Raw genomic sequence first — 14559 nt, forward strand, 5'->3', positions numbered from 1 at the left:
TACAGGGATGGGTGTACCAGGACTTGTAGAAATAGGTGCTGATAGAAAGTTCTAGCACAGGAACTAGGAGATTCTTGCACAACAAGAAGAGATCTGACTACACCAGAATGAGGAGCTAGCATCTGAAAGGCTTATTGAACATCTTCTATGGCCATGGAAAGTACCACCTCTCCTCGGTGTTTTTACTTAGCACTTTATATCTAATTGGCTGTTGCCTATAAATATTTCAGTCTCTTATATGGCAAACAATTGTTCTGAAGTTCCCAAACATTAAGCACTGGGCTCCACTCTTTGAACAGAGGCCAGATTCTGCAAGAGCACTGTGACCTTAAAGGAGTAACTTTCTTGCAGTGCACACAATACTAGAAGGACTATGGGTTGTTAGTCAGCTATACTCAAGGGACAGTTTTAATACATACTTACATAATATAATTTTTCAAAGATATCAAAGCCACAATATAGACATTTCTCTCTTAAAAAACAAACAAACAAAACCCAAACAAACAAAACAAACCCCCAAACTAAAACAAACAAACAAAAAAACGCACAAAACCCAAACACCAACAAACAAACAACTTTTCTCTGCTTCCAGGGTCAGAAAAGACAGGTGAATCTCTCTTGGCCAGATTCAAAGGTGATGGTGTAAGATACAAAGCTAAATTGATTGGCATTGATGATGTCCCAGAGGCAAGAGGAGACAAAATGAGTCAAGATTCAATGATGAAGCTGAAGGTAAGGGCTTGAGCTGACATGTAAGGAACAACTTCTGGGTAGCCTTCAGAAAGCAGATCAAATGGTATTTGAAGTTGTGCCGAAGTAACAGCTTAATGGTAACACACACTAATAACAGCACCATCCTAGACGGATGTTACTTCTAAAGCTGTAAGCTTTTGCTCAAAGAACATTATTCCTCTAATAGCTTGGGACCGCTCCTTTAAGTCTCTTAGAGGCATCCAGTATGGATGTTAATAGTATGAACTTGATCACAAATAGTGAGCTTGGGTTTTGGATGGGGAGGGGGGAACTCTGTGCAATTTAACAGACCTCAAAGCACAAGCTGGCATCCTGCAGCAGTAGTGACACCAAGAGATCAGATAAACCAAAGAATAAATGAGACCCTGCAGCAGCAAAGATGATTACTTCTGGGGTGCAGAATACTCGCATAGCTTCAGTCAGGCCAGGAAGGCTGGTAGACATGCTGCTACTGCAGCAGTTTTGTGAGCTAAGATAAGTTTTAAAGCTCTAAAATATTTACACACAAAACACAATCTAGTTCTGAGGTATCACTTCAAACCTAGGAAGGCATATGTTGCAAGAGGAATGCTGCTCTAACTGTACAGCTATATAGGAATAACTAGATTAGTTCTAGCACATTCATAGCCATGGGCTCATGAGGAATGTAAGGAAACAAGTTAAAGCTCAATCTGACACAAGTCTCATCAATACTTTAATATTCATCCTCTTTAGGGAATGGCAGTGGCCTCACGTTCCCAGGGTCAACACAAACAGAAGATCTGGGTGAACATATCCCTCTCTGGTATCAAGATAATAGATGAGAGAACTGGGGTAAGATATGACTTATCCTTCTTAAAGCAAGTGAGGTGCTTGGAAGGTAGACCAATCTGAACTAGATTTCTTAATGTCATCGTGCTCCCCTTCCACATACTAAAAATTGGTTTGTGAAATGAGTTGTAATGCTGAAGCTTCCTGCCGGAAAGAGAGATACATCCTATTGTGGTTACTCAAAGGCTGAAAAATCTGAGTCTTGAACTGACGCCTTCTAACAGTCTCAGTCGTCATAACTACAGAGAAGAGCAACTATTATATCTCCAAAAATTTAAACCAATAGGTGTTTTTTTTTCCAATTCTAGGTCATAGAATATGACCATGCAGTAAATAAAATCTCCTTTATTGCTCGGGATGTAACAGACAATCGTGCTTTTGGCTACATATGTGGAGGAGAAGGCCAGCACCAATTTTTTGCCATAAAAACAGCACAACAGGTATGGATCAGAAACCCTTTTCCACTTGCTATGAGTAATGCTATTGTGTAAACACTTAACACGTGATAAGGGTGTCGTGTTTTACTTGGAGCCCTATAAGGTAGGTATAGGGGAGTACCAGCACAGGTGGATGGACTCCCCTCCTAGAGGAGGGCAGTAGGAATTGACTGTATCACCAGTGGCCTTTACCTTGTTCAGCTTCTCTGTAGTCTGTGGAATAAAAACACTGAAGTAGCCTTGCTTACTGTGATTAACCTTGCTTGAAATGTCCATGCACCATGGAAATCATTAGTGAGATGAACAGAGCCATTATCACGGGCTTTCCAGTACAGTGGCCTGTTGCTGTCAGTGAGAATGCTAATTCTTGAGTCAAATAGGCAGAGCTTCACTTGGAATTAACAGGGATGATGTTAGAACTCCACTAGTCTAGTTGTCATGATGCTTTGTCTTGTGCAGCAGTGAAAACAGACTTACTCAATCGCAATAGTGTTTCTGGGGTGAGTGGATGGCAGGTCTGGTCTTCCTAGAGTTACTTCTTGAAGGGATTCTAATTCTTCTGTGCTAGGTTTCCCCCATGCAGAAATCCTGTATTCAGGGTTTGTCTCTCTGAAGAGAATCTGTACATAAGCAGCACTGGAAACAAGCTACTTAGAATTACTGCTGAGTATTATGCAGTTTCCTAAATGACCTGAACTTAAGTTAGATATTTATCACTTATTAGCTTGTCATTATAATGTCTTTATAATAGTCATTATAATAACCTGATGAGCCAAGACTTCAAAGCTAGTAATTTCTTTCTACACATCCCTGCCTGCCCTCCTGGAGAAGCTGTTGGCAACTTCAGACCCACTACAGATGGGACTGAGGGGCTTATTGTTGGAGCATGTTACTACTTTGGTAACAACTGTGACACCCTTTCCTAAGCCTGTTTTATTAGTTTATCAGAGTCCTGTGTTGTACTGATTTCACTGGAATTGTAGATTAAGTACAAAAGCCTTCTGTGTGTGCTCTGGAGTGGAGTCTTCTCTCAGAGCTTTTCACCATGGGGTGCTTCTTGCCAGCCTACAAGCTTAGCCAAGCTGTAGATAGCTCTTGACTTGCTGCTAGTTGTTTTTGACACAGACTTGTCTAGCTGAGAAATAAGGACTTGTGCAGCTCTAGACTGCTGCAGCTGTACTGTTTGTCAAAGTTGATAATTCTTGAAATGGCTTTTCCTGAAGTTGCATGTCTAAATACCTTGATTAGGAGAGGTTGATGCTCAGATATAAACAGTGAGATCTGTTCAACAGATTCTCTGCTTGAGCCAAAGGCAGTGGCTGAACAAGGGGACTCGTCCTACCGTAGGTACTGACACAACTGCTGTATGCTTCAAGCAAAAGTTCTAAATTGGTATAGCTGAACATGCCACCATGTCAGCAAATACTCAAAACATTCATGTTAATGGGTGTGCAGGGAATGCAGTGCCCTTCTAATTCACACTAACTTTTCATCCTGATGCAGATACCATTTAATGCAGGTGTCTACTGTATGCATTTGAGGTGATGATAATCTTACCTTATGCTTGCCTTGGTGATTTACTATTTGCATCCTGTTTAAAATAGATGTAGTATTGGGTATAGAAGCTTTCTCCAGGTTCCGTGTTGGAGTTCATAGAAAACAGATGGATTCATAATGTTTTTCCTCTTATGAGAGTACCAGAGAGCTTGGATAAGCTTTGCACTTTTGAGGAAATCTGATTAGGACTTGCCATGCACTTAGGACGTCTTGTGCTACAAGCTTTTTAGCAAAAACATAGCAGGTTTAGCACATATACACCCACTTTCCCTGTGGAGTTAACAACAGTTCTAAGCTGGTTGTGCCCCATTACCCTTGGATTCTGCATCAGCTCTCTGCTGTGGAGGCTAGACAGTCCTTTTAAAATCTTGCTTTTCCTGCTGTCTCAACCTTACTGTTGCACCCCTTAGGAAAGTCTGGCTTGCTGCACAGCTTGCTTCAGTAGAAGTTCAGGGAGAAATAGTACATGGCCTAAAAGCTACATTCTCTTCCAGGCTGAGCCTCTAGTTGTTGATCTTAAGGACCTCTTCCAACTAATATATAACATGAAACAGAATGAAGAAGACGAGAAGAAAAAGGTGAGTAAAATTAAAGAAACTGCATTGGATTCTGCATAGAAATAAAGCTTGCTTCAGCTTTGGCTTGGCTTTTGGGCTCTTGTAAGACTTAACACTGAGGTTTAAGTCCAGGATCACTTGAAGTTATTGGTTGGTAGTTGTACTAGCAGCTTGATTACCTCCTAGATCTAGTAAGCTCTCCAAAGCAAAAGGCTTTGGATAATCTACACGATGTCTGAGTACTAAAAGCTGCCTTTTCTTCTTTAGGGTGAAGAAGCAAGTGAGACTGAGGTAAGCCACTCCAACTCACCCTCACTTGATTAGGTATGCTGCTGCAGCACAACTAGCTTTGACTTTCTTTATGCTGCCAGCATTATGGAGGCAATGTCAGATGCCCAATTACATTGAAATGGGAGTAAAAGGGGCTTACAGAACTAATAATGAGTAGTGATCTCCCTCGTACTTCCTCTTTCCATCGCTTGCTCTTTGAAGCTTGCAAGTCACTTGCTTATGGCAAGTTTTGATATTCCAATTATTGCTGACATTGTTATCCATCTATTACAGAATGGTAGCATAGCACTACCTGCTGATCAAGCTGACAAAATGAAACTGGTAGGTTAAATTTTTGAACTTTATGCTGATGCCATTAAGGAGTTCATAACTGTCTGTCTCCACATTGTGTGGAAAAGGCAGTATTTATACATGTGTTTACACTAGATTTGCATAATGCTTGATTCTTGCTCATGCAAGAACTCTAACAGATATAAATTCTTTCAATATTTCTGGCTTCAAGGGAGTTGACCAGATGGACTTGTTTGGGGATATGTCAACACCTCCTGATGTAAGCAGTCCCACAGTAAGTAGAATCTAGCTTAGCTGTATTGACTCTTGCTTTGAGAGCAAACTAGTCCTAGTAAAAAAATTTGGTTTTACCTTGTTAATCCTGGTTTCTGGTTTCACTGAGACACCTGTCTAGCTATCATCAGTGTACTAGTGTCTTAGGGCTATAATAGTATCTACTTACTAACTAGAGTAGCTAATGTCATTTTTAGCCAGCAGAGCTTACTTGAGACTGTGTGACAGATAATCCTATATTATTAGTCATGGAATGGGTTTGAGTTGGAAACCCAAAAGGTCATCTAGTTCCAACCCCCCTGCCATGGGCAGGGACACCTTCCACTAGACCAGGTTGCTCAAAGCCCATCCAGCCTGGCCTTGAACACTTCCAGGGATGGGGCATCTACCACCTCTCTGGGCAACCTGTTCCAGTGTCTCACCACTCACAGTAAAGAATTTCTTCCTAATATCTAATCCAAATCTACTGTCTTTCAGTTTAAAACCATTACCCCTTGTCCTATCACTCTAGTTGATAATAGTCTTTCCCCATCTTTCCTGTAGGCCTCCTTTAGGTACTGGAAGGCTCCCTGGAGCCTTCTCTTGTCTTATGCTAAACAACCCCAACTCTCTCAGCCTGTCTGCATAGGTGAGGTGCTCCAGCCACCTGATCATCTTCATGGCCCTCCTCTGGACCTGCTCAAGCAGGTCCAGGTGGTCCATGTCTTCCTTATGCTGTGGGCCCCAGAGCTGAACACAGTATGTGGGTAGGGTCTCACAAGAGCAGAGCAGAAGGGGAGGATCACATCCCTCAACTTGGCCACATTTCTTTTAGTGCAGCCCAGAATGTGATTGGCTTTTCTGGGCTGTGAACACACATTGCTGGGTTGTATTCAGTTTTCCATCCACCAATACCCCCAAGTGCTTATCCACAGGGCTGCTCTCAGCCCACTCATTGCCTAGTCTGTGTCAATGTTTGGGATTGCCCTGACTAAGGTGCAGGACCTTTTACTTGGTCTTGTTGAACTTCATGAATTTCACATGGTCCCACCTCTCTAGTCAGATGTCTTAGAAATATGTGCTAGCAGTACATGCCTCTGCTGCTATGAGAGCTATTACAGAAACTTTGCTAAAGACCTTTAAAGCTGAAGCTCATTTTAAGGACAGGTGAATCCTTAAGTCCCTCAGAGTGGACTTGTGGCCACTCTAGATGAGTAGCCCTAGCTCAAGACGTGGCCTAACTGCACAGAAGTATGCGTAAACCTTGTCATAGCTCAGTGTGATCCCCAAAATCCTACCAGTTTATTCTGGCACTGTAAGCCACCATCAGCCATGATCCAATTGGTGCTGTCAATCCAGCTAGTGACCAGGTCTTACCCTTCTACTGCCTGCTTGGTGGGAGAGATGGCATGTTAACCTCTTCCACTGTCAAATAGCTCTACAATCTTACTCTGAAGCTGACACTGCAATTTGAAGTCACACTACGGCAGTGTGATTTCACAACTTGTCAAAACATATGACTAGAATTCAAACAGGGGTTCTTGACTCCAGTGAAAGCCTAGGTGTAATTAGTGCTTGATGACTACAGTCTCTAGGCTGCAGAACAAGTATCAGATATTTAACTAAAGGATCTTAGAAGAGGTGCTTTTAACATTGAGTTGCTGTAACTAGGTAGCTGAGATTTGACCACAGACAGCAGTGCTTGCCCCAGTGACCTTATAAGAGGAAGCTTTAGTGCAACTTCATTGTGACATTGAACACTTATTAGTATAATGTATTGGATACTAGGATCGAGCTTGTGTACTGTGCAGCAAGTCCTACATAAAACTAATTTTATTTTTCTTTCTGAACAAATAGGAAGCTAAAGAGATTCTGTTAGTGGATCTAAATTCTGAAATTGAGACCAAACAGACTTTTACAAAAGAGGATCTCTTCTTGAATGACATCACAACCTCTCTTCCACAACCAAAGCCACAGACACCCTTCTTGCCTGAGAGTTCTTTCTCTACCAGTCTCAGCTTCTTTCCCACACCTAACCCAGACCCTTTCAGTGATGATCCTTTTGCACAGCCAGACCAATCTACACTGCCTTCATTTGGTTCTCTAAAATCTCCTGATCGGAAGAAGGAAAGTCTGAGTGCCTTGACACCCATGGGTAATGGTGCTTCAGATGGTGATACTGACTACTTTGATAAACAGTTTGACCAGATTTCTAATAGAACTGGCAAACAAGAAGCACTAACAAGCCAGTGGCCACTTGAGAGTAAGTCGCCTGCAGCCAGAATTCCAAATGGGGTACCAGAGAGAGAACAAAGTGGCTTTCTTAAAGCCCCATCAAACCTGTTTGTGGAAGGTCCTTCCAAAGAAGTATCTCTGCAGAATGGAGTAAAGCTGGATTCTGAAAGCAATATCCAGCTTGTGTCACATGAGTCTATAACAATTAGCCCACCACCACAAAGTACCAAGCCAGGAAGAGGAAGGAGGTCTGTCAAGGTGAACAACATTCAAAAAGTGATATGCATGCTCTTACTGGGAGAATCTGGGTGAAAGAAGCTTTTCTTTCATCATACTGTGTAACTAACTAAATAGCTTCACAATGCATCTACTTCTCTTTTACCTGCCATGCTTACCCTAAACTCTCTGCAGCCATGATATAGTCTAACATTAATGAATGCTTCATAGTAGCTATTGTCACTAAATTATATACTCTCTTCCTTAATGCTTTCATACTTCTGTAAAGGTCTGGTAAGTATGCTGCTATGTATATTGTCACTTGATAAAATGCCAGAAACCATTATGATAGCTGTATGCCCATCAACCTGTGGTTTCATAACAATGAGGTACTAGTACTAGCTTACAGAAACCTGTGTAGTTCCTCGGTACCTGCCTACTGAGGGCAACATCAGTGACTTGCCTTATTAGACATAGGGTGGCTCTGGGTCAAGTGCCTTTGTCTTGCACTCAAATGATGCAGAACTGTTGCTGACATTGCCAGAACTGCAGGGGTCACTGCAGACTGAGCAGGAATGTTCAGAGGGGTAGGGGGCAGAGGGAAGCTTATTATGATGGCAAATAATTCAGTCACTTTAAGTCTTATTCTTTGCTGTTGACTTGTGACTACTGTATAGTATACTTACTTAATGCTATGCATCTCAGTAGGCATGAACATAATGAAGTTTGAAACTCTTTTATACTTGGTCTCTAAAGGATACATCAAAGTTCCCTGCTCTGCTCTAGCTGAAATAAAAGCTTTTAGCTCTGGACTAGGGAGTCTTGATCATGCTAGCATGTGTTCTGCCATGCCATCTCACAAAGCTTTTTCTTTTTTTTTTCCTTTCTAGACTGCATCAAATGACTTATTTAGCTCAGGCTTATTTGTGCCAACTACAGAAAGTGTTACCTTGACCTCAGTTGCACAAAAAGGACCTTCGCCATTTAGTTCACTGGACCTCTTCAAAACCAGTCTTACCATGCCATCTCCATTGGCTTGTCTAGGTTAGTTCACAAAGTGAAGGTGTTGCTCCAGTCTAAAATACCTGCTAACACTAAAACAGGGGTTCTAGTTTTCTTTTACTTCATGTGTAGTGCCTTGTCCTTTGATCCATGTGCCCTAAAACTATTAAGTACCTATGTCTGCCCTGAACTATTAAGTTCTGTGAATAGAGGCCTAAGCTCTGCAACCTTAACTGGAACAGTGTTTTTGCTTAAACTTTGACAGCAGGTTGCTGCTTCAGGTACACAACGTTCAAGTAAGCCAAGCACAACTTGAGAGGCAAGGGTTACACTGCTGCAGAGACTTAATAATAATTTACACAGAAGTAACTATACGGCAAATGCATCTGTCACTTCTGCGCTAGAACTAAGTATGTTCCTCTGTTACATTAACCTCAATTCTGTTCTTTCAAGACTGGAATACAGCAAAGTAAAAAATTTTAACCTCCTTCTCCTCTCCCCCACCCCCAAGTACTTGACTTTTAAGTATAAATCAACACATTTTTGCAAACAGTACATGAAAAATGTTTTGTGGGTACCCTCAGAGTTGATACACTCTTGCCTGAGGTCTTCAGGTCACTGGAGTGCTGTGTAACAACAATCTCTCCCCCAGGTGGCTTGCCAGTAAATTCATCGCCATGGAGTACACAGTCATCTCCCTTCACTCAGGCTGCATCAGTCTTTCCTGGATCTATGTTACCTGCTCCGCCTGCAGGATTTACTCAACCACTTGCTTTTAGTACTCCAACACTGCCAAACTGGAACAAGCCTACAACCCCTCAGTCCCCTATTCTCTGGGCACATCAAGCACAAGTTCCATCTACTTCATGGGCGCAGCCATCCAGTGCTGTAAGATCCTTGCAGAGTAGTGTGCTCTCATTGTCACCAGTACCTGCTCAGACACCATCTCCACTGTCTTCTACGTCAACAACAATTAGCCCACCTCCGCCACCACCTAGAACTACCCCTCAGAAGGAGCTCAAGAAAGAAAGTGATGCTTTTGTTGATCTGGATCCACTTGGTGATAAAGAGATGAAGGAAGTCAAGGAAATGTTTAAAGAATTCCAGCTGACAAAGCCGCCTGCTGTACCAGCAAGGAGAGGAGAGCAGCAAAGCCCTTCAGGTGCTTCTGGAGGTTTCAGCAGTTATTTTAGTATTAAAGTAGACATTCCTCAAGATAGTACAGGTCATGATGACATGGAAGCTAGCAAGTTGTCTGCCAAAATGACTGATAAATTTTTTTTTCTTCTGCTTCAATAGCTGCTCGGGAATTGGGATGGTTGTTCAGTAGTCCTTTCTGATAGAACTAAAAATCTGATTTAATGGTTACTGAAACAGAGGGTTGAAGGACTGTATCCCCTAATAATGTTACAGAATTGATCAATGTTAGTGGCCAAACACTGACATCTAGTGTCTAAGATACTTGACTAGAATGAGGTAAACTATGTCTGTGTACAATGTTAGAAGTCCCATCTAGCTGAAGTGCAGTGAGGGACAAGCAAGAGATAAAATTGTGGGGTCACTTAAAGCGAGTTCTGTGTGGGGTATTTTGTGTATCTAATTAGATGAGCTTTGGTGTTGCTATACAGGCAGAGCTGAGTACTTGTTAAAGCTGTTAAGTGATTATAGCAGTATATCTCTTTTCCTTAGAACCACCAAAGCCTGTTCTCCAACAAAGTGTGCTGCCAGCTGACGACCTATTTGAAAGTCAAGCTAAAATTGACCTTTTCAGTGACTCATCTGTAAGTAGTAAAAAAAAGAAAAACCAAACCAACACTAAAAAATACAACCCTTCTTTCTCCTTAACAGGAGAAACACAGTGCCTGTGTTTGAGCACTGACTTAGTTCTGGCTTTAGAGGCCATGGAACAAAACTTATTGCATGTCTGAGGCTAATATTTAATCTAACAGAAGGCATTTATTGCAAGAAGGCTAACAAAGTATGATTCTGTTTGGCTTGGGCCCATAACCAGTTCCCCAATCTGCAAGCCCTAGCAGGAAGTTCTTCAGTATTGGGAGCTTCTACAAAAGACTGTAAAATAATGTAGCTGCAGAAGTCTTCCACTTCAGTTATACTTAACTTTCTGTGGAGTAGACTGAGCAGTGCACACTGCGCAGCTCTCTTGCTGAACAAATGGGAGGTTCCCATGTTCAGTACCCCCTGCGGGAAGAAGTGGCTTAACCAGATCGCCCCATTTGGGACACAGGACTTGAAGCCCTTGGTGTAAACTCTGGATCCTAAGAGATCTAGCATTTGGCTAAAACAGACCTCATCATCACTATATGGGCTCCACTCCAAAGAGTGTTCAGTAAGGAACATGGCTTTTCTGAAAGATACCTTGCCTCAGACTAGGATAACTGCTAACACTGCTTTAGAACCCTTTTCTCTTGTTAAAGCAGTACAGGTAATGTGTATTTAGCAGGGACTCTGCAGTATTCTTTCCAGAGAGTGTTTGGAACAGGAACTAGCAGATAGAGCTACACAGGGTAAACCTGGAAACCCACTTACAGCCTGTGATGTCTCTTTCCTTAGAAATCTCAGAAACCACCTTCTGGCCCTTTTGGTGATCCTTTTGGCAACCCGTTTGCATAGATCAGGTAAGTCTTCCACCAGTAAGGAAACCTATTTCATTCTCTGAAATTGATTCAGAAAATCTTTAGTAAAGAGCTGGCTAAAAACTACACTGGCTTAGCTCTAATGCTCCTCTAAAGTACGGCAAACAGTCCCTAGAACACTTCTCCTAGAGTATGAGTACATCTACACAGACTTGTACATAGCTGCATTCTGGCTCAGCCTAGCCAGCTTCACTCTAGAAATAGAGATTTTATTCTTCCACAGACTTAAGTCTCAAGGCCACAATAGATCTAGATTTACTTTCCTTGATGAAAGTTAATAAGTAAATATATGCTGCAAATTTCAGAGGGGCTCACTAAATACGTTCAGATATCTCTTTAGGAGAGTGTTAACACACAGTGCCCCATCCAACTTTCTGAAGTTTAATCCCCTAAATAATTGTGGGTTTGTGCTCTGGGTGAATTGGTGTAAAAACAGAATAACAGCTATTATGAGAGCTTTTGTTACTAGAAACTAATGTAACTCAAACTTTTGTACCCTTGACTAGAGAATGTGAACTGTCAGACTAGCAAATCTATTCCACTGCCACACCTCTAAGTCTTCACCTGAAATATGGTCTGGCTTCTAACAGAAGACAAGTCTTGCTATTTATTGCTTTAGTTTTTGTTCTCAGTGGCTCTAAGCTAGTTTAAGCAATAAAACTGTAACTTACAGCCATCCTAACCCTAAGTCCTTTTCATCATACTAGGCATAACCAGGAAAGGACAAATGGAGTAGCAACTGGACCTTTTCTCAACATGATTTTTCTACATGTTTCACTTTGCTGTCTGCCACTCTTGCTGCTGTTCCATGATGTCTGTAATCTAAAACATGCCCAGGTGGATTGAAACATGACCCCTCAATGAACATGCTGTGAAGATGATAATTCAGGGCAAAGCAAATGTAGAGCTGGACTCATGCTGGAGACCCAAATTCAAACTGGTGAATGGTAATTTTACTATAGTTCTTTGCAATCTTCCAGAGAGGAGCTTAGCAAGACTAAGTCATGTGTCTTGTAAACATGGTCACTACAATTCCTTTTTATGTAGCGCTTTCTGTCCCAAAATACAGGAACTGGATGTACCTGGGGAAGAAGTGTTGTCTGCACATCAGGGAACTGAATTAGTAGCTAAAAGTCCACACTTTAAACAACGAGGTCAGTTGCCTGTTATCACAACAGCAGCCAGTTGTGAAGTTAAGTGGACTCTATGCATTTCTAATTGGTGACTGGACATATGACTTGGTCTCTGAGCCACAAATGTGTAAACTGTATGGTAGGGAAAGAAAAAATCCAATACTTGTCTATCGAACTCATTGTAAAAATACCATTCTGCCATAGATGTGTAATAACTAACTGTGGGGTCTATAACAGAACTGCTGGAGTCCTGAGTACTAGAGGCCTACACTGTAGGGTCAGATAAGCTGAAACACTTCTTGCAGAACATTAAGGTAGTCCTGGGCACTAAGTGTTGTCTTGGCGCTAATATGGCTTTTTTCGGGGAGGGAAATCTACTAGGATGGCTTGGCAGACAAATGGAACAAGCAGATAGGCTTCTTGCGTGTATCTCACAATGTCCCTGATGTTGCTCAGTTTGACTTGTCATATGGTATAGTGTGGCATGTTTCCAGTATGTTAGAAAGCAAAAAGACAATCATGGCTTCAATCTGTGACTAGATTCCTTGTGAACAGATGCTGTTAATATGTGGTAGTCATCCATCTCTTGAAAACCACACCTTTTCCAAGGAATGTCTTACTAACAAATCTTTAAATCAGTTGGTTACAACTGACTGTAACAACTACATTCTTGGCCAGTGGTGGCTGATGTGTCAGAGGTTTTACTGTTAATACAAAGTATAAACTTGAAATGGTATTGTTAAATCAAATGCCTAAGCAATTGCTGAACTGGAGAGCTAATAAAGTCAACTTGAATACAGCCTTAGTACCAAATTCAGCCAGTCATGCAATTAGTCTTGTATATAAACCTCTCTTGCACTTTCTGTAATGCAAAAAAAGCTATGAATTGAAGTATTTGTCTCAAACTGGAAATGTGGAAACTTATGAATGTTACACTGTTACATAAAACTGTAGTATCTTAAGTGATGTTACCTAATGACATTAAACAAAAGCAATTCTTCATACCAAACATTAGTGTGGCTGTTGATTCTCTCCTCCATAACTCAGTTTTGTGGTCTAGCTGACACTAGGTATTCAAAGCCTGCTAAGAATTGTTTCTCACAGGTCCTTACTATAGCTGTGTGATAGCAAACTCTTAAGTCTTTCTGTAGCTTCTTGCATCGGGCCTGTTCAACAAATGCAGTTCCACAGTAAAAAAATAAAATTCCCAGCTGACTTAGTAAACTGTCACTAGAAGCTTGTCCCAAAACTGAGTTTGCTGCTACTAAAGATGCTTTCTTGCTCCCATCTGCAGGACCATGGAAGCTGGGTACTTAAATTGCATTGCATTCAGAAGTTTCATTAATTTGACTTGTCTATTCCGATTTTGCAGAAAGTCTAGTCTGATGCTGGGAAAACTAATTAGAACATTTAGCTCATGTTCAGAACAAATTTTACAACTCCATTAATGCAGATAGCTAAAAAGAATAAATCCCTTAGAAAGTTACTGTTTTAGACTAGCCATTAGTACTGGAAACAGACCTGTAGCTGTCAGCCTGCTTTATCACTGAATAAACAGAACAGGTGCTTGTTTGCTTACTTTTAATACTGTTTGAGTTGTATGGTTGAAGGACTGAAAACAACTTCTTGAAAGGGAGTTGGTACCTAGCTTGAAAGATAGGTCTTGTGGTGCTTCATAGAGACTCACTGCAGTTTTTTTGGTTGGTTGGGTTTTTTGGGGGGTTGGGGTTCTTTTTTTTTACTTTTTTGGCTGCATGGCAACATGTGATTTATTACTTAAAGTTACTATTATAACTAAAAAAGCAATTGACTATCTTGGTGCTTGAGTAAAGGAATATGTTTGCCAGCATTTGAGTTAAGCAACTAAATGACCATTTGCTGGTCAAGCTAAAATTAACATTCTTACTATGCTGGAGTTTTGAAACAGCTGTTGGAATGATCACTAAGAGCTGGTTAGCAGGACCTCTTGCAGGCTGGCCAAAGATGCTTGCTGGTCTGTGTCCTGGTTTCAGCCCAGCCGGTAACAAAGGACCACGCAGCCACTTGCTGACTCCTCCGCCCCCCTCCGGTGGGATGGGGAGGAGACGGAGGAGGGAAAAGGAAAAGAAACTGGAACCTCGAGGGTTGAGATAAAGTCAGTTTACTGGGACAACACAAAGAAATTACTACAACAACGGTACTAATGAAAGAGTGTACAAAAAGAGTGATGCACAGTGCAACTGCTCACCACCCCGGACCCGACGCTCCGCCACTTCCCCCACCAAAAACCGAGACCACCCCCCGGCCCGCTCCCCATTTATATACTGAGCATGATGTCACGTGGTATGGAATAGTGGCTAGTTCAGGTCAGCTGCCCCGGCTGTGCCCCCAC

General features: G+C 41.7%; 1 protein-coding gene across 2 annotated transcripts in view; it reads left to right on the top strand.

Moving 5' to 3' along the window:
* Positions 1–13197, top strand: part of DAB2 (DAB adaptor protein 2) — a 78624-nt gene extending 65427 nt beyond the window's left edge. The window contains exons 3-15 of one of the 2 annotated variants that reach the window (XM_049794791.1): positions 593–732; positions 1468–1566; positions 1872–2003; positions 4052–4135; positions 4382–4405; positions 4679–4726; positions 4908–4970; positions 6806–7441; positions 8290–8443; positions 9054–9563; positions 10091–10182; positions 10973–11037; positions 11763–13197. In XM_049794791.1, coding sequence (XP_049650748.1) covers positions 593–732; positions 1468–1566; positions 1872–2003; positions 4052–4135; positions 4382–4405; positions 4679–4726; positions 4908–4970; positions 6806–7441; positions 8290–8443; positions 9054–9563; positions 10091–10182; positions 10973–11032 — 2042 coding nt within the window. In that variant the 3' untranslated portion in view covers positions 11033–11037; positions 11763–13197. The remainder of the gene's footprint in view (positions 1–592; positions 733–1467; positions 1567–1871; positions 2004–4051; positions 4136–4381; positions 4406–4678; positions 4727–4907; positions 4971–6805; positions 7442–8289; positions 8444–9053; positions 9564–10090; positions 10183–10972; positions 11038–11762) is intronic. The other variant, XM_049794792.1, reaches the window with a different exon arrangement.
* The last annotated feature ends 1362 nt before the right edge of the window (positions 13198–14559 follow it).

This window comes from Accipiter gentilis, chromosome Z, assembly GCF_929443795.1.
Source record: "Accipiter gentilis chromosome Z, bAccGen1.1, whole genome shotgun sequence".
In the NCBI taxonomy this organism is placed as follows: domain Eukaryota; kingdom Metazoa; phylum Chordata; class Aves; order Accipitriformes; family Accipitridae; genus Astur; species Astur gentilis.